At 38.5% G+C, this 23485-nt stretch overlaps 1 protein-coding gene across 2 annotated transcripts in view; it reads left to right on the top strand.

The window, feature by feature from the left end:
• The window catches only part of LOC126374192 (phospholipid phosphatase 2-like), a 79421-nt gene extending 55936 nt beyond the window's left edge, over window positions 1-23485 (top strand). For both annotated transcript variants that reach the window (XM_050020691.1, XM_050020692.1), the window contains exons 2-7: window positions 2821-2911; window positions 18208-18362; window positions 18751-18971; window positions 19879-20005; window positions 20349-20531; window positions 20841-23485. In XM_050020691.1, coding sequence (XP_049876648.1) covers window positions 2821-2911; window positions 18208-18362; window positions 18751-18971; window positions 19879-20005; window positions 20349-20531; window positions 20841-20972 — 909 coding nt within the window. In that variant the 3' untranslated portion in view covers window positions 20973-23485. The remainder of the gene's footprint in view (window positions 1-2820; window positions 2912-18207; window positions 18363-18750; window positions 18972-19878; window positions 20006-20348; window positions 20532-20840) is intronic.

Genomic DNA, 23485 nt, shown 5'->3' with positions numbered 1-23485 from the left:
AAGGCCCCTAACATGGCTCACGTAACGATAACTAACTTACATCAGTAAGTAGTAACCGGGACCAACGGCTTACCTAACACGAAGCACGGATCATCTTACTTTCGGACAATCAAGTGATCAGCCTGTAATGTCTTAACCAAACTAGGGATCACATTGTGATATGTCCCCACCGGGATTTGAACCTGGGACCTCCGGATCGTGAGCCCAACGCTCAAACCACTGGACCACGGAGACAGTAAGCCGTTATTCTAGGATAATAGGAGCTCTTGTGTCGTTTAGGTCCTAGATATTTAGATATAGCCCACTCGCTGCATCGCTTTAAGTGTGTCAGGTGCCTTAATCTAGGCATACCTATGCTAATCCATCGTTACATCGTGATTGTCACGGCGAGGTGGCCTGAATACCTGAATTTGATGGTTATGGCAACGCAGGAGTCACTAAGTGTCCCATTATTATTAAATTGTCTTAAGAGGCCTCTACGTGTTGGCTTCGGCCCCACGCACGGCTTCCAAAAGTCCGGGACTCCATAGTCCCGAGATATGGAATGACAAACATAATAATAGGACGCTTAGTGACTCCTGCGTGACTAAGTAAGTAAGTGACTAAGTGTCCTGAGTAGAGAACGCAATCCCGACTCGGGATCGCAAATTTGAGATCCCGCGGGATTGGAAATATCCCGCGAGATCCCGAAAATTACCCAACAAAATTAGGTTATAAACAGAAAGACGGGTTACATATCAGCGAGATGCCTATTTTATTTGCCCGTGTTATATTCAATTTAATATTAACAACTGTCAATTATCCGTCCCTTTCCTTTTTGGTAGATAAGAAAGTGACAGGTATAACCTAAAATAAGATTAGGAGGTGTCTACAGGGATCGGGGTCATTGACGGATTGAATTGTTGTACTTTATTATGTAAAACGGCCATCATACGTAACGCATCGCTAATTTATATAGGTAGATTTCTTTCTATATTATCTATTCGTTCATATTAAATCTGTTCTTGAAAATATAAATTCTTTCGTTTTGAGTACTTCTTTCGTTTAATTTCCGGAAAAACTCGTTTTATTCGTTAATAATTTCATAAAATTATATTTTTCTGGTTACGTTACTCCCTATTAGATGGCGCTATAACTGAATTAATTCAAATCTAAACCCAATAAGTTTGTCGCAAGGAACGAGTTTCTTTTTTGGATTGAACTATACTAGATTATTTAATCCACGTAAATAAATGAATAACATAAATAAAAATAAATTATGAATACGTGGGCAAACGGCCTCGTGACTAAAATGTATTTTCCTAGCAGACTAACCTGTGGGCTAAAAAAGACGCTATTTAGACGAATTTAAGATCACATACAAACGGCTAGAGCTATTGAAATACATGGAACTAATTTCTTACGTACTTAGAGCTCTATGTCACAATTCGTACTGAGAATAACATCGGAAACTAAATGGTAACTGTAACATAATACCACGGCAACGGCCGCAGTATGGCAGACGCGACAGTTTTTGTGCGCTTGACATTACAGCATCAAAACATTCCTGACTGCAAACTGACTGCATTCCAACTACAATCCAACGGCATTCCAACTACAAACCAACTGTTATACTAAATGCGGCTTTTGCAGTTGTGCGTAATCTACCGGATAAAAGCTGCAATTTTGCTGCAGCTGGGTAGGAATTCGAAAATGTCTGAAACGTATATGAAATCTTTAAATAATGTAGCAGAAGAAAAATGAGATAGCAGTTAATGACGTAATTTGCAACTATAACTGCAACTATTATCTATAACTGTACCTAAATTTATGCACAATAAAAATATTTTTATCTTTAATGTACTTAGTCAAATAACGTGTACAACTTTTTTGAATAACATGTAATCATTTTAGGAAATCTAGAAAATGTTAAAAATGTGGAAAATAAAAACGTGACTTGTTATTTTAGTTTTTCTGTTTTATGTAGATATATAATAGATAAGTGTTATTTGTTTATAATTGTATATAATAAATAATAAGTACTATTAAACAGAACATCTATTTCTGTACAATTAGTGATTATATTTCAATAAAGATAATGTTTTACAATAGCTTCAAAACGCGGTACGAATTAGATCTGTCAAAGTACGGAAGCCAGTGTTGTGACGTTCGTTTGCATAGCGATGTATCAGTCGAGATTAGGCCGACGGATTCTGTTCTATCTGACAGTATTTTTAATATTATATTCTATCATACCATTGTATCATATTTTTATACCATTTAGCTAAAACAGGTAATTGTGTGCTTTTTCTCTTCTTCTTCTTCAAGTGCCTGTCCATTACTGGACGTTGGCCGTCAGCTTTGATAACTCTTCTCTGTCAGAAGCAAGACGAATCAGCTGTTCTACGGTTGTAACGCCGGTCCATTCGCGGATGTTCCGCAGCCATGACTTCTTCCTCCTCCCTCGACGTCTTTTCCCTTCAATTTTGCCCATCATAATTAATTGAAGCAGCTTGTGCTTTTTCTACAAGTACCTAAATACCGATGTTTACAATGAGAGACAAGAATCACGCTCGTTATCCCTATAGGGATGAACAGAGCGACAAGCCACTACAAGACAACTCGCAACTTGCAACTGCAGTGTGTGTGTGTGTGTGTGTGTGTGTGTGTGTGTGTGTGTGTGTGTGTGTGTGTGTGTGTGTGTGTGTGTGTGTGCGTGCGTGGGTGCGTGCGTGTGTGTGTGTGTGTATTTGTATGTGTAGTGTGTTGTATTTTAAACAATAAGTATTATTTTTGTCTTCTACAAAGTTCTTAACAATAATCGTGGTTGTTTTGTTCCAGACGGTGTCAGAGCAGCCTCCAGCACCCGCAATGCAGGCGCGACACAGCTTCTGGTGGCACCTGCTTATCGACCTGCCGATACTACTCCTCGGTAAGCGTTCTCATAAAACATAAAAAAGTGTGTTTGTTTTGTTTTTAATTGTGCAATAAAGGTTTAGTCTTCAATCGTATGGTGTCAGACATCACACACACAGATGCGCGTGTACGATAACGTCAATCAAATCAAATCAAATCAAATCAAATATACTTTATTGCACAGAACTAAAATTTCAACAATCAGACATAACGCATGAAAACAGTACAATTTGGGCGGCCTTATTGCTCTAGAGCAATTTCTTCCAGGCAACCACCAAAAGGAAACAAACATTTACAAACAACTTGGATGCGGGATGGTGCAATAAAAAATTAATACCTAAAAGTAAAACTAAAGTTAATATAATAAATACTCTATACTATACGTACATATAGAGACGCGTACGTCAATGTGTAGAGTCTGTCTAAAACGAGGTTGTTTGTATGAAGTGTCCGGGGTGTGGCTATGGATTATGGTGTCTGAAATAAACATAAAGATAAATGGCCAACTTTTTCAGCTTTTATAATAAAGCTCTTTTTACATAATATTCCCAAAGGGTAACATTCCCAGGAACGCCATATAATTATCACTCTTACTGAGCTCAATATCTACTCGTAGTAGCTCGTATTACACGCAAATGGTCAATAAGTAAGCAACGGTAAATCATTTCCCGGACGTGCATTATAAATAAATAAAGTATAAATCTTTCATTAAAGCCCGTAAAGGTGAACGCACAATACCTCAATACCGAACCGGGCTAATTTCGGTATTTTTTCATTTCCGTTTGAATATAATAACTTATATCATCATCATAATTAAAACACATAATAGAAATGAGAGTCGGGAGTCTCATATCCCTATTTCAAACGCGGTAAGAACCCGTTATTATGTGTTTTAATTATGATAATAACCGCGTAAACTTAAAACAATTATATCATCATCATCAATTTAAGAAGCATGCTCCATCTTTGAAATCGGTATCTGCGTAATGTAATATCATAGATAATAAAATACATACACACATGGTATAAGAAATCCAGGTATGCTCAATCCTATGACAAGCCGCCATTGTTAGCCCTTTGATGACGTAATTGTTACGAATGTATTCCGAGGACGTAAATTTTATTATTGAAAATTAATCGAATTACTGACTAATGTCTTTAATTACTATTCCTTGCCAGATATACAAAAATAATTAAAACTGTAACTCTTTTACTAAAGGTTCAAAATCACCTAGCAAAGTAAATATAAAACATTGGTCGTGGGTAATTTATTTTTTACAAAATGGCAACGCAGCTGGGCTAACCTTGAAATGCTAGCTGTCACTTTTGAGCATACCTGGTTTTCTTATACTACGCATACACATAGATTTTAATTATTATTTATTGTTAGTTAGCTTACGGTTTTCAGAATTTTAAGTTTGTGGCCACCCTAATCCGTATTTGTAATGGTAGTAGATGTTCCACAAACCTGGTTTGGGCCGGATATTTCCACATTATTGTAAACATAACTATTATTCGATTTATAAGATCTTATTTAATATTAGGTACTGAAATAGTAACAGCAGCAGTAATAGTCACAGGGACTGTAACCTGGAACCTGACAGAGGGCAGTAGTAACTGTCAGTACTACTCAGAAGCGGATGTCAGAAATCCTAATAAATAATACATTATGTAATGAATTAGACTACTCTAAGCGCCATCCCATTCGCGTCAGTCCAGTGTACGCATATCATAATCAGTCAATCGTCGAAATATCCATCTTAAAAATATTAGGAGCGGATATAAACTCACTTGTTCATGGTTGGCATGGGATGATCGCTAAGTGGGTGGCCGACATCTGATACCTGACATTATTGACATAACGTGACATAACGCTGACATGGTGTCACGACACGGTACTGTGACGGACACAAGTGTTAAGGGTGGTCTAAGAGAAATAAACATGCATTGTAGTATGAAATTTTACACTCGTACATTTTATTCAGTGGTCGGTGTGGAAAAATACCTATCATATCGTTAAAAAATGTTAAACACACACACGGAATTAACACAATCATTAGGTAAAATAGTTAAACTTTGAATCAAAATTTTTTACATAATGAACGTCTCATCTGCCTAAAACTACTGCAGCTTCTCACAACCTGTATAGCCGGGGAAAATATGCTGCTAGAAAAACCGCGGCACAGGACCCTGGACGTTCTTTAAAAAAAAAACATAAAATATTCATATACTATTTTGTAATTTGGCTGCCTAATATCAGTTCTCAGACAGTAAATCCCATGCATTCATATCTTCTATATAATCGCTAACCTTATAATGAATGACCTTTTTACATAATTTAATTACTGTCTTTAAACTGTAGACATACATTAGACAGCTTTCCTCAACGCTTGTTCAATCTTACGATGACTTAACGAATATTTTCTGTATTTATATCTGCGTTTGAGTGTGTACGGTCACGAGCATTAATATGTATACACTTTGGTACCATGTCACATTAACTTTTTTGACAAATTGAACTGTAAGTCTCACTAAATGACAAATATGTTAGTGCGACAGAGTCCTAAAGTGGGTACATTTTATTGCTCATGACTGAATATCTATGTATGTGTAGATATGTGTGTATTGTATTTTTATCGCCCTATTTTATCGCAGGACTCATTCCACTGATAGTCAGGTCAGGTGAACCCCAACGTCAGACAGTAATATCAAGTTCAACTTATGTTATAACTGATAAGTTAACACAATACAATTACTCGATGTTTTTTTACTTCTAAGTTGGACTGAGAACGAAAAGAAACAATGTGTTCAGCTGTTTATCTTTTCGGATATTAAAAAAAATAAAAACCGACTGTGGTATTGTGTGGTAAGGTAGACCGACAATCTGGTGAAGGTCGCGGGAAGCCGCTGGATGCGGGCAGCGCAGGACCGATCGTCGTGGGGATCCTTGGGGGAGACTTATGCTCAACAGTGGGCGTCGTACGGCTGATAATGATGATGATGTGGTATTGTGTCTTGTCGAACATGATGGTCGATTATACGTATACTTCTCATCAATAAAAAAAAAAAAACAAAACAATCGAATTTTGTTTGAACAAAACACCGGTTTTTAAATTTGGAAAATAATACTTATTAAAATGCCATCTAGGCTCGGTGAGGTGTGGGTGCGTACTTAGTTCATCTAGCGATGGATATACCTCTGGCTACCCTATTGGAATATGACATAACATAAACATCCCATAATATATAATATCGTCGCTGACGACTGACGTATCTGAAATATTTGGCGAATCTGATTTGCACTTTTTGCAATTGTCAATAAGACGAATTAGAAGAAAAAAAATTGCAGTCTGCAAAGTCAGCCACGATATGTCCCACTGCTGCGCACAGGCCTCCCTTCAATCAACCGAGAACCTTTTTTTCTTCCATGATTTACACTATATTTACGAGGAGCTCGGTGGCGCAGCGGTAAACGCGCTCGGTCTGCGATTGTTGACGTTAAGCAACTTTCGCAAAGGCCGGCCATAGGATGGGTGACCAAAAAAAAAAGTTTTCATCTCGAGCTCCTCCGTGCTTCGGAAGGCACGTTAAGCCGTTGGTCCCGGCTGCATTAGCAGTCGTTAATAACCATCAATCCGCACTGGGCCCGCGTGATGGTTTAAGGCCCGATCTCCCTATCCATCCATAGGGAAGGCCCGTGCCCCAGCAGTGGGGACCTTAATGGGCTGATGATGATGATATTTACCTCGACTAGCATTTTACTATTGGGCGGGATAAAATTACGTCATTTCGTGATCCGACGACGAAGACGGAATACTAAACGTCATCCGGGAAAGTGAAGCAATGGTCTCATGACACCGCCGGATTTGGTGCGATGGTTTCATGTGGACTACCAATTAGGTGTAGACAGACCGAATCCGCTGGGATATGATATGATATGACGTTGTCAGCAAGCTAGACTTAATGTTGCATATATTTAGTACGGTTACAAACCGAGTTTTTAATGTAGGGTTTCATTCCTAAGTCTTGGTTCTCGTGAAATTCCGTGACAATCCAGGTCCCAAGAAAATATACTCAATGAATCCTTACTCAAAAAAATATATTTTGTACATAAAACAAAAACATAAACACACCTGTATTCCCGAAGGGGCACCTAGGCAGTAACTTAACATAAGCTCACGTAGTTTTCAGAGGTACAGTCATGAGCAATATAATGTACCCACTTTAGGACTCTGTCGCACTAACATATTTGACATTTAGTTGAGACTTACAGTTCAATTTGTCAAAAAAGTTAATGTGACATGGTACCAAAGTGTATACATATTAATGCTCGTGACCGCACAACCGTGACCAGATGAACTAAGTATTCCTAGTTCCCATTATTACTGCACGTACTCTGCGATGGAAGAAGACAAAAGTAGTGTTCAATTCAATGTTGTTGATGTATATAACTGGGCACTTGAAGCGTGTTGTGAGAACTGGATCCTCAACATCCTATCATTGTTCATGTACTGAGAACCTCATGTGTTGGTGTTAACAAGTATTTGACATGATGGTCATGCCTCCGTGGTCTCCGTGGTCCAGTGGTTTGAGCGTTGGGCTCACGATCCGGAGGTCCCGGGTTCAAATCCCGGTGGGTACATATCACAAAAATCACTTTGTGATCCCTAGTTTGGTTAGGACATTACAGGCTGATCACCTGATTGTCCGAAAGTAAGATGATCCGTGCTTCGGAAGGCACGTTAATCTGATGGTCCCGGTTACTACTTGCTGATGTAAGTAAGTTGTCGTTACATGAGCCATGTCAGGGGCCTTTGGCGGCTCAATAGTAACCCTGACACCAGGGTTGATGGGATTGGTAATCCACCTCACAACCCACACGATAGAAGAAGAAGATCATGCCTAATGTAACGTTATGTTTCTAACGTCAATAGACGTTACCAAGGTCACCCACCGTTTCATCACCTATCACGTCGGTCTAACAGAAAGCTCGGTGAGGTGTCGGTACTGAGTTCATCTTGTGATGGATGTACCTCTGACTACCCCAGTTGGGATATATTCGTGAGCTTATGTTAAAATAAAATAAAAATAAAAAATAAAATAATTGTTTATTGTCATAGAAAAAGATCGACACAACATTGGGTACTACAGCTAGGACACACAAATGCTACAGAAGTATAACCCTGCTACCTGAACTACATTAACTGCCTATATACGTCCCACTGCTGGGCACAGGCCTCCCCTCAATCAACCGGAGGGGGTATGGAGCATACTCCACCACGCTGCTCCACTGCGGGTTGGTGGAGGTGTTTTTACGGCTTATTAGCCGATGCGGCTATTGCCGGGACCAACGGCTTAACGTGCCTTCCGAAGCACGGAATCATCTTACTTTTTCGGACAATCAGGTGATTCAAGCCTGAAAAGCCCTTACCAAACAAAGGACAGTCTCACAAAGTGATTTCGACAATGTCCCCATCGGGAATCGAACCCGGACCTCCAGATCTTGAGCCTAACGCTCTAACCACTAGACCACGGAGGCTGTTACCTGAACTAGGAGACCTGTATCTCAGTGTTATACTTGACTTATAATATAGAGTGGAGTTGTTTATTAATTAGGTAGGTACTTCAATAACCTCCTTTTTTGAAGTCGGTTAAATATGAACGTGGTATCAAATCAAACTGTGCCTATGTTATCAAATTGAATTTGAGATCAAGTTATCAAATTGCACAATACTTAGAATACAATACCTATCATGTTCTGAACGAAAACAATCGATTTACGGCGAATCGATGTAATTTGACTATTATGTGGTGTTAAGTTTTAAGTTTTAATATTTTTATACCGTTTTATATAAGTGGAAACCTGTTATTGGCTTAGTTTTTAAGTATGATATTTTTGCTATGGTTGTTAAGATTTTTTTTTTTGACGTGACTTATTGTAGATTTGCCGCAGATGGCATTAACTACTTGGCCGGACAAATGGGGAGCGCGGAAGGCTCTCACCCGGTACAACGTTTAAGACAACAGGCCTGAGGGTGCCCAGTTGGGCGCGAACCTCGGCTCAGGGCGTCGTCTGCAAGGAAAAATATTTGAAAGAATTAATCGACCCTAGTGGGTCGATAGCGATAAGCGCTGAATGAGGGAAATCGTCGACCACGCCGGCGGGGTCGGTATCGGGGCTCTGAAGTGTTTGGTGTCGCGAGCTGATTGGCTGCCTCTATGGCTAGAGTAATCGGGTCGTCGGGATCGTATATTACGTCCTTCGGGCGCCGATACTTTTCAGTACCGTCCCTAAGCGGAATGTACTCGGAAGCCGCAACTACCAGGGGATTTGAGTGGTGCGGAGCAGAATCGAAAAAACGTTTGGAAGCTAATTTGAGCCATTGGGCAATGTGCAGATTTTCATTGCGAAGGAACCACGGAGCTCCCGTGGCTTTCCGCATGAAACGATTTTGTATTACCTGTAGACGGTGAATTTGAGAGGGACTCGCGTGAGCGAAAACTACCCCTGCATAGGTCATGATCGGACGGATGCAAGTCGTGTAGATTTTCACCTTATTCCTAAGGGACAATTTACTTCGCTTTATGGTTGTTAAGAGCTGTTGGTCTCCCAAATATTAAATAAATAAATAAATATAGTCTCTTCTGCCGATGAGTTAATAATCCCTGTCAATTTACTGTTCATATCGAAATGTTCGTACGTACGTATTGTTCTGTTGTTCATGAGGAAACCCACATTCCCGAGAAATGCATTTTCGGAGGTATGTGACCTAACCTGTATTGGGCTGGTTTTCCCATCGCGGGTTGGAAGGTCAGACAGGCAGTCTCTTCTGTAAAAAAACAATACCTGTCAAATCTACAGGTTAGATAAGTGGACCCTGTGAAAAACGGGATAATGCTAGGGGTATGTTGAACTTACTCTTCATATCATATAAAACATAACATAAATAGTCTATTAGACGTCCCACTGCTGCGCACAGACCTCCCCTCAATCAACCGGAGGTGTATGGAGCATATTCACCACGCTGCTTCACTGCAGATCAGTGGAGGGAAGCATTTGGGCTAGTCTTCCTTTTCATCATCTTACTTTTCGGACAATCAGGTGATTCAGCCTGCAATGTCCTAACCAAACAAAGCCCTCCAGATCGTAAGCCCAATATTCTAACCACTAGACCTAAAATTACCTATACATCATCTAAAACATGTGTTTTTGATACGAAAATATTTATTCACAAGTCTAAATTAAGTCAAGAATTCGGCTTGTAATATTTGAGACGTAAAATTCGCATTTTGCCTAACATTATGCATAGCATACAGACATTTACATGCAGTAAATTAAGGATAATAACAGGCTTTGGGAATGCTTGTACTTAAGACGAAAAGATATTGAAAGTGTGTGTTGTGGGAGCCTTTAAACACGTTTACCCTGGGGCGATTCACGACTAACCTATGCTAGTTAAGAAATATTCTCTCGGATACGAATATTTATTAGTTATTACCCTATTGCATAAGCAGATAGTATATAATATATGTTCATAATGATTCATTAAATTACACATACATACTTAAACTCACGCCTATTTCCCACCGGGGTAAGCAGAGACTATGGAATTCCATTTGCTTCGATCCTAACGTACTTCTCTTGCTTCCTTCACATTAATCAATCGTTTCATACACGCACGCCGGTTCAGAGTAGATCTTACTAAACCGGAGTCTTTAAATTAAAATTATAATTCATTATATTACAATCGCTAGTGGGAATATCTACCTGGTTTGGCGTTCATTGTGTTTGGCTACTGACTGAAGTTCCTATTTCGATTCCCGATGGGAACATGGTCAAAAACAGTGTTAGACCGTCCCCTAATAAGATTACGGTCGTTTCATTGATTACTCCTTTCTAAATCCTTTACCTAAAGGTTGTCTAGAGGAGATTGCCTTAGATAAGCACGCCTTTTGTACCACCTATCTTCTTTTGTATCGTGTGTCTTTGTCATCGATACTGGCGTCAGGGTTATTATTGAGCCGCTAAAGGCCCCTGACATGGCTTTTGTACAACCGCTAGGTACTACCACTACTTATATTAATATTATAAATCGGAAAGTGTGTGTGTGTGTCTTCTGTCTGCGAACGGAGTGACGAAGTGACTTAATTTTTTAAGTGAAGATAGTTGAAAGGATGGAGAGTGTCATAGGCTATATTTGTCTCTTTATTACCCCCCCCCCCCCCGCCCCTCCCTCTGCCCTAAAATACGGGGGTGCAAGTTAGTATGAAGCATTCCGCAATTTACAAGGTAGAGAGCTAAAAATGGTAAGCGGATTATTTGTGAGTAACAAAAAAATTGTGCATGATTTTTTTGTGGAAATCTGACCCCAACTACTTCAATTTCCAAGGTAGGAGCAAAATTTTGGTAAGTACATTAGGAAAAGGGAACCTTGTTACCCCGAATTTAGCGCAAGCTAAGCCGCGGCCAAAGCAAGTATTTAAATTAGTTCGTTAATTATATTCTGGCTTGCTGAGATACTGGCGTGCCTTTATGTGTGTTTGAACCTAGCATCAAAACAGACCAACACCTTAAACGGACACCTCTGTATATGCGCGCTGACCCTACCATATTGCTAATTACTAGAAGGTTAACTTCAAATTTTCACACGTTCAAAACTTTCATTTTTTGACTGAATCTTCTATCACAAAAGCCCTGAAGTGTTATGTAACCATTCGGATTCGATGGTTCATGTTGATTAAATAAAACTTCGGTTCATTTATAATTCATTTGGTAAGAAAAAAAAAAGAAAATAAAAATTAAAAAAAAAATTGAATTGAATTGAAGATAAGATTAGAGTTTGTTTGCGAGAATACAATACATGGTATAAAAAAAAATCAGATATTAGTATAAGATATTAATTAGCTAACAAGCAAGCATGCAAATGTTAATTTCTATTTTTTTATCGTCTAAGTAATATTATTAATGATTAATATTAATTATATTATTAAGAACATGTTAGTTGAAGTGACCATTTACCGAATGATCTACTTGGGCGGTTTTGGGGTGACTTACCTAATTTTCTTAGAGTTACTTCAGGTGGCATTTACCGAACAAATTTGACCGAACAAATATGGAACGCTGAGTAATTTACTTAGTTCATATTTTATAAGGACGTCGCCACCACACACATATAATCTCTGTTCTATAGTCTCTACATACCCCGGTGGGAAATAGGCGTGAGTTTATGTATGTATGTATGTGTACGTCGCCACCACGGAATGGAAGAAAGAGGTTGGAAGCGCCAAGTGAGCGCGAAACGCGCGCCATACAAGTATGAGCAAATAGTTCAAATTTCAACTTTTCACTTCACTCGTCCGCAAACTTTACGACGCACGGAGCTCCGCGATAGTATATTAAACGGTCGTCTTGTGCATTATAACCTGCAGGGCAAAAAATCAAGGATAGCTAAAAGCGATAGTATGATCGGCTATTTACGTATCAAAATTATACTTTTGTATGCAGTATCTTACGAAAAGTAATGATAAAATTGTAGCCTACTATATAAAATATCATTGACAGTAAAGTGGCCGGAATTTAAGAAGCAGAGTATCGTAGTTATCTGTTTCCAGGAGTAGTAGTAAAAGAGAGTGGGGTTGAACCGTCGATAGCGGGTCTCATACAAAATACGCGTTAGGGCCTTTCCAACGTCTTTCTTCTATTCCGTGGCCGCCACCATCACCTGTGACTGCTTAATTAAATTCTGTACTTTCTCTCTCTATGTTTATGTAGCTAGTTTTCAGTATGTTTTTATATAGAGCTTTGTGTTATTGTTGCGTTCTTATAAATAAATAAATAAAATCATTTTATTTCAGGCATGTAACCCATATTTACATTAGCAATCATAAAATTAGAATTAAAATTCCAAAATCAATAAAATAGTAAAATTAAATTATAAAAATATAATTATAATAATATAATAAATAGGTACGATTCGAGGCGGGCTTTTTAATTAATATAGTTTACTTTAAGTGTTAATTGTACATAATTTATTTTATTTTGAGTTTTGTTTATTTGTTTTAGATTTATTTTATTATTTTTTTGTTTTGTTTCATATTTTTGTTCTGTAACTGTTTTGTTTATGGTGTAAATAATAAACGTTTCTTTATTTCTTGATGTGCCGCGGGACGCGACGCGGCGTCGCCGCAAATGCTTCCATACTTACATTCCAATATGTTTGATAACGTCGCTCCACCGCTTCTACTAGCCGCTGTGTGATCGCGGCCTCATTGTGGATTGTAGGTAACGATGATACCTTCTGATCCATAATAGCGGCTAGAGGCCGACCCAAGCCACCAGTAACTACCAATTTCCTATACACACACGGTCGAATATCTCGCGCGGACCCTATTCATTCTGACTAGGAGTTTTAAATGAAATAAAATTTATTGTAGTAAATGTGGTTATACAATGTGAGTTATGTATACTTTTTTACAATAAAACACCAGATAATATTTAAAATTAGTCAGAAAGTAAATTTAAAGCTCATGTGAAGCTTACTTTATGTAAAAAAGCTTATCATAAGATTAATGATTACCTAAATGATAAAAATCCGATATTGAATGTGTTCCTACACTTATTAAATAACTTGTAAGTAATTATTATAAATCTTACTCTAAATTAGCTAGTTTAGTTTAGCTTTACCATTAGATAAAGCTATAAATAAATGATTAAACGCATTGTCATTTCCCTAGCGTTATCCCGTTTTTCACGGCCTCCGCTAACCTAACCTGAAGGTTTGACAGGTCCGTTTTTTTACAAAAGCGACAGCCTATCTGACCTTCAACTCGCGAAGGAAAGCAGCTTATATTTACCTATTTCCCTGCAGTCCTGGTTTCCGGACGTAGAATAATTAAACAATTTGGACTTCAAAAGGACCATATGGTTTCTTTTTATATACGAACGAACACTCCATACAAAAATCTCGTTCTTACCGTGTGCTGTCTGATGGTAAGTGCGAGCGAGACACACTCCTCGCGTTGTCCCCTTTACTCCTTAGAGGCTTGCAGCCATTCGACTAAAGTGAGAACGAGAGGTATATAAATCTAGTTCGGTGCCTATATGAATTGGTGTGGGGCGGAGATTGACCGTTCTGCATACATACATACATAAAGTCATGCCTATTTCCCACCGGGGTAAGCAGAGACAATGGAATACTTCTCTTGCTTCCTCCACATTCACCAATCGTTTCATACACGCATGCCGGTTCAGAGTAGATCTTACTGAACCTTTACTAAGGATATCTCCAATTGTCCGTTCTATACGTTGATAATATATTTTCTTTATTTTTTTTTCTATGACACCAGGCATTCGGAGCCTTCAGACATAACATGAAGTAACCAATATAGGTACGCCATAGTAACCGCGTCTGGGAACACAACGTTTCGCCATATGTTATCAACTAAACAGTGCCCTCTTTAACTGCGCAGGAGTGCATTTGCACTTGCAATTGTGCGTACTGCCCTACTTCTGCCCTCGATCGTTAACGGATAGTTGGTACCTTCTACCATCACATAACATAGTATCACGTCTGTAGACCCGAAAAGGGTAGGTAGAGGTGTCTAGTACTTATACATATAAGTACGAGTAGTAGTAGTCTTATCATCATCATCAATTTAAGAGCCACGCTCTTGTCGATGCAGCATTTTCCATGCTATTTTTTTAGTCTTATACAGTTAAGTATTTTATCTATCTATCTATCTATATATACAGCACTCCTGGCCAGCTATGTTTAAGTCCCATGTAACAGAGAGCGAGCCTATTGCCACTAACAGGACACAAATCCAGGAAACCACGTGATATCAATAGGCTAGTTTCGACCTAGTCAAATCAGTTACTTTTTACTAAACGTCAAAACATGAAAAAAATCACTATGCGCACTACTAAGGAGTTGAACTCTCTGCCGTCTTCTGTATTTCTGAACGCGTATAACCCGGGTACTTTCAAGGCCAGGGTGAATAGGCACCTTCTGGGAGAGCGAGCTCCATCTCAGGCCTCGTCAATACCTTCGGGTAAGTCTGGGGCCAAGAGCAAACCCCTCAAAAGCAAAAAAAGCACACTGTGACGTCATAGAAGGTCGGACTTATTATTACGTTTTTCTTGATTGAAATTCATGAATAAGTTAAATAGGAAAACATACATACATACATAAACTCACGCCCGTAACCCCTAATGGGGTGGACAGAGCCACAAGTAATCAAAGACAACTTGCAGCCACTGTTGATACAATGTCGTAAGCTGGATATGAAGAACTTTATGGTGATAAGGGATCAGCCTATCGCCCATAACATTAGTCGTGTTCTATGTTTTTTATTTGCTCCCAGAACAGCATAGAAGCAAATTAAATAGGAAAAATTAAATGTTTTTTGTTAGTTTTAGATTTGTCTTTATTTAGTAGTCAGAATTTCGTAATTTATGTTGAAGCTAGTAGACTACCCAATTATCTACGTATATAGTATCCCATGTATGTGTGTGTTAGGTAAATGGTTGGGATTAAGATTTCCACTATGCAAATATTAGAGGAAATATAAATTATTAATCAGGTGTCAAGATTAAACTTTAATTTATTCTTTTAATAGGGCCTTTCAAATTGGTGTATAATGGGTAAGTAAAATCAGAAGATTTGTGGCTGACCGTATTTTGCCATAAGTACCAACACTACCTACATAACACAATCCTTATCAGGGTGCAGAGAGCCACATTTTTTTTTATTTTATTTATTTCCGCACAAGGTATTAATAGAGTTACCTAAAACGTTGTATGGCGAGAAAACAATACATTCTTATAAACTAGGTAACAATAACAAAATAAAACATGTACAGTCCCGAATATAATGTACCCACTTTAGGACTCTGTCGCACTAACATATTTGAGACATTAGACATTTAGTGAGACTTACAGTTCAATTTGTCAAAAAAGTTAATGTGACATGGTACCAAAGTGTATACATATTAATGCTCGTGACCGTAAGTAGGACTCGACGTGAATTACGAAATTACGTTAAAAGGTAAACTACAATAAAAAAAAACATTAAGCAACGGCCTCCGTGGTCCAATGGTTGAGCGTTGGGTTCATGATCCGGAGGCCCCGGGTTCAAATCCCGGTGGGGACATATCACAAAAATCACTTTGTGATTCCTAGTTTGGTTAGGACATTACAGGAACCAGACACCTGATTGTCCGAAAGTAAGATGATCCGTGCTTCGGAAGGCACGTTAGCCGTTGGTCCCGGTTATTACTTACTGATGTAAGCACGTAGTCGTTACATGAGCCATGGCAGGGACCTTTGGCGGCTCAGTAATAACCCTGAGACCAGGGTTGATGAGGTTGGTATTCCACCTCACAACCCACACGATAAGAAGATTAAATAACAACTTACAGCCACTCCTCATCTTCTTTGTCTTGATATAATAATAATAACCAACCGTGTGATGACAGGTAATCAGCCTATAAAGTAATCCGTTTTTAAATTTAAATTTCGAATTTGGAATACATCTTATCTAATGCAATCGTCCCCTTTTATGTCCTAAATTGCTCACAACATGTGACGGACTATTAACATTAACATTTTTAAGATTAACCATCTGACGTAGGCGTAATCAATTTTCGAAGATAGTGGAAATTATATCGACTTTCTAATCGTGGGCGGTGAGAGAATGTCGGATTTGAGAAAGAAGAGCAGTTAAGCTATAATTTTCATTGGTTTAGAGATAATCTAGTCATCACAAATACAAATATACTTTATTGTCCCAAAATAAATAGAAATATGTGCAAAAGACTCTTAACTAGTTCCATGACAAATGGCGGCCTTATCGCTTAAAGCAATTTCTTTCTTGCTTCTTTATAAGGCGAGGAAATATGTAAAAAATCAAAAATAATATGATATAAAAATGTAAGAAGAAGATTATATCATTACAAGAATGCAGAAGCGTGGAAAAGGGGTGAAGGGGTTTTATTCGAAATTTGATTATTCTATGATTTTCCTGGCCATTTTTTTCTGCGTTAATGTGCACAAAACATGTATTTAATGATAGTTGTTAATATTTTCACGTCTTTGTCATTAAATAATTAAAAAACTAAAGCGGGATTATGCTGCCAGAAAATCACTAAAATAGTTTATTTCTAAATAAGTAGGTAATCACCAAAATATCCACTGGATATTTTGCCCTCCCTTTCTATACCAACTTGATCCTGATTTAGTCACGTAAGATCATAATTGAAAACTCTGCTGCGACTGTACCCCAACTGTACTCCAACTGTATCGTGACTGTATCACGACTGTAATCCGACTGTGCGGTGAGCAACTCTCTTTAGTGCTCCATTTATTTTGCGGTTTGAGGTGTGGGTACGGCAGGTGCAAAATCATGCAATGTCATACAATTGGCACTTAATTATATGACTAATACTATTGTTCTGCATTTTCAACGCAAACTGTACGTAATTATTTGAAAACTTAGATTATCCTCTTTGCCTTATAGAAAGGGTTTACGTTTTAAAAATATTCAGCTTGATTATAATACTAAATCGTATACATATACCATAACACCGTTTACATATACTAAGTATACCTATTCATCAGCCTATACTTTGTATCCTATCCTATACAACTGAGTTACCCAGGCTTCACCTGAGCTTCCTGTTAGATAGGTGGCGAGCCGTACCGCCGTCTATAAGTGACAGCTTACAGCAGAATTATATCCAGGGTTTCGACCAATAGACGCAGCGAAAAAAAAAAATAAAGAAAAAAAAAATATTTTTTAAAATTGGCTTACAAAGTTAGCGCTTTTTGAACGTCAAACATAATTAAATTACATATTATGTAACTAGCTGTAAAACTACTACCACATCGGAATCTGTAACGCTGAGGGAAAGACGTGGCCAGAAAACCTCCCAGCACAGGGCCCTAGTCCTACTGTTTCATGTTTTCCTTTCTTTTCTTTTAATCCAGTTTGTATTACATAATTTATAGACTTAAATACAATGGTATTCCAATTACAGTCGGTGGAAGGAAAGTGAAAAATAAAGAGTTTATGTGACTTTATCACATATCGAATGCTATCTACGTCGATAAACGTCGAAAGGCTATTGGTGGAAGCCCTTGATACAGTTCGCGCGGTTGTCGTGCCGCGAGGGCATATATAGGAACGTACTTCCAGTCGACCGACCGACAATAAAGTTGGCATACTTGTTGACTGAAATTGTCAACAACACGTCACCGACCACTCTACGCATCTCTTCTCAAGCAGAGACTTTATTGAATATTTTTGTCAACAGTTGCGGCAGTATGCATCCTGCTAGAGGTAGGAGCGCTACCGAGCCGTCGAAGCGGTTTCACCTGCAACGATCCAGCCCTCTCTTTCCCTCACGTGGGCGACACATTCTCTATCTCCCTCGTCGCAGCAATCACTGTTGTCATCCCCATTGTTATCGTAAGTAGACTTTAGCTCTTGAGAAAATATATTTCTAGGGATAGATGGAGAATTGTCAAGAAAGTGGTCAATATTTAATTTCCAGCCCAACAAATGTACATTACATGAGTATGAAAACACTCCATGTCCAATTTTTGAAAAGAATTACTAGATATCTCTTTTGTTTAACTATTATAATAAGGTATCCAGGTGTTAAAAGCGACTCCATACGACGCGATTGCGACGCCTGAGCACTGACACTCTGTAATCTGTAGTCCCTCATATAAATCTCCGTTAAATATACGTTATGCTTTGCGACGACGCAACGGAGCCGCAATAACCATGTGGCCTTTCTCTTTCGTTCATAACCAAAAGACCTCTATAAGCTTATGCTCGTTATTCTCAACAGATATGGGCAGTTGAGGCGACTCTCCATCGAGATGATGAATACACGTTGAAGAAAAACAAGATATGCTCCAGCTTAAAGATCGCGGCACTGATATACAGAGACTATATCTACGGTGCTGTGGTCAATCTGACGATTCTTGAAGTGGTCAAGTGCGTAGTGGGCTCTCCTAGACCGACATTCTTTGATCTCTGCGAACCGGATAAAGCTAAAACTTGTAACGGGTAAGTTAGTGTGTTAGTGTTGAGGCAACCCAATTTTCTTCGAAAACCTATTCAAACAGTGACAACTATAATCTGGTCCCATCCTGGTAGTTGACTGTCCGCTCTCGTACTTCTTCTTCTATCGTGTGGGTTGTGAGGTGGATTACCAACCTCGTCAACCCTAGTGTCAGGGTTACTATTGAGCCGCCAAAGGCCCCTGACATGACTCTCGTACTAAGTGTTATAGTTACTGTTATCATCAGTAGCCATTGAGGTAATAACAATATAACATACCCTGTATCCCCGAAGACACCTTCCGAGGCAGTGGTGTGTAGTGCGCCCACTCCTCGCCAGCTACGTTTAAGTCCCATGTAACAGAGGATGGGCCTATTGCCATTAACCGGAAATCAACAAATCCTGGAAATCACCGTGATATCAATTATCTATGATACAAATATTCAAACTCAGAAAGTCCAATTCAGGTTCAGATTCAATTCCATATTTTGTAACTTTTTAAATCTATTTTTGTCTTTTTAACTTAAATGCTATTCATGTTTGGATAATACATGATTATCACGTGCTCAGTGTTGAAGGAAAACTATTGCAGTGACAATACAGTATTTTCTGAGACATCCTAAAATAATATATAATTGTACCTACCTACGTTCAATTCCAGACCCTATTCAACGAGCATTAAGTTTACTTTTTACTTCTTTCTTTATCGGATGTTTGGAATAGTAGTAATGTAGAGGAACTTCAGGTATAGTTACGTCAGCGGGGGACTCCCCGAGAGGGGTGAAAATATTCAAATTCTGAATTCCGGAACTGGAGCCAAGGCCCTTAACAACTCTGATATTAGAGTTATTATACTGACAATACAATATTTTCTGAGATATCCCTAACTGATATAACGCTTCTCTCCTATCAGGTCGGAGTTCGTCAGTAGCTACACATGCACGTCCACGCGATCATCCCGCTACCTGCAGATCGACTCCAGCCGCAGCTTCCCATCTGCACACGCGTCGCTCTCCGTCTACTGCGGATTGTTTCTCGCTGTAAGTACACCACCATCCTTTATAGTGCAATACTTTTTTACTTGACTTCTTTACTACTTGGCTGAACAAATGGGGTAAAGGCTCTCAACTGATAAAATATTCAAAACAATGTGTCTGAGGGACGGTGCACAGATATGTGTAATTCTCAGCCCAGGGGTATCGCTGGGGAAACACCTGCAGAGGTACATCCATGGCAAGATGAACTAAGTACCCACACCTCCTTGAGCTTTCTGTTAGACCAACTGTCACAGTGAAAACTGTCTTAAGATCAAAACATCAAACAAAACTACACTCTTCAAAAGGGCATTTTTTAACAATAATCGAATTTTCCCCCCAATTTTAGTGGTACCTCCAGAGGCGCGCGTTCAGCTGGCGGAACCGGTCAGTGCTGGTCATTCCCCTGGTGCAGACGGTGTGTCTGATCTACGCGGCGGTATGTTCGCTGACCAGGGTCACTGACCACCGCCACCATTGGTGGGACGTCCTGGTTGGAGCCTCCGCGGGAATCCTTAGTGTTTTATACACGGTGAGTAAACTAAGAAGCTCGGAACTACTGGGAAGACATGGCCTCATGGTGCAGTTGTTGAGCGTTGGTCTCATCCCAGATATAGCATAAAATGACTTTGTGATCTCCAGTTTGGTTAGGATATTGCAACGATTGCAAGACATTACAGGCTGATCACCCAATTCTCAGAAAGTAAACGCATCCGTAGTTTGGAAGACGCGAGAAGCCGTCGATAGTCGTAAGATAACAACTAGAACGCTTGTGGAAACCGCGTTACACACCAGGCTAAGATGGCTTATGCTATGGTAATGACCTGGTTTTCTTTCGCAGGTGCTCGTCCTCCGGAAGAACTTCTCGCAGCCAGCCGTGGCCAGCACCAGTGACCTCTCTAGTAGCGACGGCAACAACCAACAGTCAGTTCGACATCTACTCTCGAGCAGGACGCACGTCCTCCGACCCTAGCCTCAGGACGTGTAAGCGATGCTTACAGTGATTCAGAATTAATCTTCTCAGGGAAACATCCCTGAGGAGACTCCGGAGTTTCAGGGAATCAACCTGATGCGACTCAGGGGGGACAATCAGAACTGATGAACTTAGTGAGCTAATTGCTTTTAAGTGGAAGTGCCAGTTTTAGGAGCCAATGTCTGCAACGCTTCAATGATAGTAGGACACACGATTGAATTACTCCAGCATTTTTTAAACTGTGGAAACGAATTTGTTTGGTACGTATATGTATTTAGATCAGAAAAAGATTATAATAGTAACGTTTATTTTAACACGCTAGTATAATGTTGTACTTTAGTCTCTGTTCTTCAGATTAGGATCAACATTGAAAAAATATATACCGAATGAATATCGTGTGGTAAACACTGCAGCTGCAAAGTTACTTATAAAACTGATAATATGAGCAAAACGTTTAAGTTTATGGAGACATGGTGCGTGCGTCACTGGATATCAATAAAACGCATTTGACAACGCTTCTCCGTGAACGCTTCCATACACCGCCCTATGTTTGAATTTATCGCGCGATTCCGCGTCTCTATAAACTAGGTCTTATACCCGTACAAACAGCAAGGTACATGTTTGTAAATTATTTAAGTAGTTTAGTATAGCTGACACTAATTGCATTAAGTACCTACCCGTTATAGGTGCTTTTTAACGAAAGGCGAGTATATTTTTAAAGTGATATTTGTTCAAATGTAGATAATGTAGTTAAGTAGTGGCGTTAATGCAATGACATTGTAACGGTATATTATAAACGGGTAATTTCAAATAGGAAAAGAAAGACACACGTTTTTGCCTAACTGTATTCTAAAGAGAGCTAATACCATTAATGTGTTTTTTAACACGTTGACAGTCCAGTGATCCATATACAGGTCATGACGGACTACCTCCATACGTCCGTGACCCATATATGGGTCACTAAGAAACACCAGGTACCTCCATTACAGTATGTTTAATGAATGCTACTGTCCACCTGTTTCAAGGCTGAAGGTTCAGTAAAATATCTGTTTATTCAGTTTTACTCAATAAACTGAAATGACATGACATGAATGAAATTGAATAATATGCGGGACTTACAAGGAAGTCAAAACATTTCTGTGTTAAACATGACTGTCAATGTGTTAAAGAGAGCAATAATAATTACCGATAGTCTGAAGAAAAACGATTTGTTTGTAAGGTGTCATTGTGCAGGTTTTTCTCTGAAACTAATGAGCTATTTTGAGAATAATCTACTGATATTTAAATCTTAAAGTCACTGATATTCAAGATATAAAGTTTGTTGTTTAAAGCATACATAAACTGTAAAAGTGCTCTTAAATTATTATGCTATTCATTCAAGGCAGCTAAAATAGCAATTACGGATTTACAAGTGTGTTTGATTTCCTTAAGTATTTATTTGTGTAACATAGACACAAATTCTGTACAAAAATGACCCGTATTAAAAGGACTCTGGTTTTATTTTTACGTGTACATGCATAACTACTTAATTTCCATTGATAGTTACTTTGAAGACCAGTGATAAATCATTTCGTTCTAGAAGACAACTAGACGAGTTTCTACTTATACTCGATGTATTATTAGACACATTTTATGCGTTAAAATGGGTGTCTAAAGTTAAATTGTTTGTTAGTTTCTCTGACACACTCTTCGTGAGGTTTATTAATTAAATTTAAAATGAAAGAGTCTTCACATAATATAGCACAAAGGAGTAGGCAGGTGTGTAAAATCTGCCTACGCCCAAGCCCTGCCGGCTCTGTAAAGTCTCTTGTTTTAGGGGGCGAACCTATGTCCATTAACCGGGCACAATCCTGCCAACCACGTGATATCAATTAAAATTCAAACGTAATTTCAAACTCATTTAATAGTCGAATTCAATGGTTTAGAGCCCTCGCCGGGATTCGAACATATCGAACCCTAACTACAAAACAGTTATGTCACGCGTTGTCCAAGCCCTATCACGGTTTTTTTTTTATATAATAAATTACTGTCCTTACATAACTTATGAAATGACATAATATTATTACTTACTTAAATAACAATTATGCCTACAGTTAATTAATGAACAATTTGACTTTGTAGAATCACCCGAATAATTTAATGTAATGCAATTTAATGTAGAAACAATGACAGTATTTACTGTACAGTACCTGTCTAGTCGTAAGTTTACTAAAATTTAATTTAAGTTACTTTTAAATAAAATAGTTTATATAACATCAGACCCACCTATAATTTTAATAAATAATTCCGTAAATGATTTAATTTTAATAGCACGAGAATTTCACATATCCATTGTTTTATTACGATTTTTATTTCTAAATACTTACTTAAGTAATTATTTATTGGAAAAATACATTCCTTTTCATTTAGAACTGTTTAGATGTAGAACTTTTTTTATTAAAATGATGTAAATATTGATGTAAGACTAGGTGTGTGAATGTTCGGCCTGTCTTTAATAAATGGATAGAATTTTA

The sequence above is a fragment of the Pectinophora gossypiella genome, chromosome 17, assembly GCF_024362695.1.
Source record: "Pectinophora gossypiella chromosome 17, ilPecGoss1.1, whole genome shotgun sequence".
Lineage (NCBI taxonomy): Eukaryota > Metazoa > Arthropoda > Insecta > Lepidoptera > Gelechiidae > Pectinophora > Pectinophora gossypiella.
The sequence above is the reverse complement of the archived record's forward strand: the minus strand, read 5'-3'. Positions and strand labels throughout refer to the sequence as shown.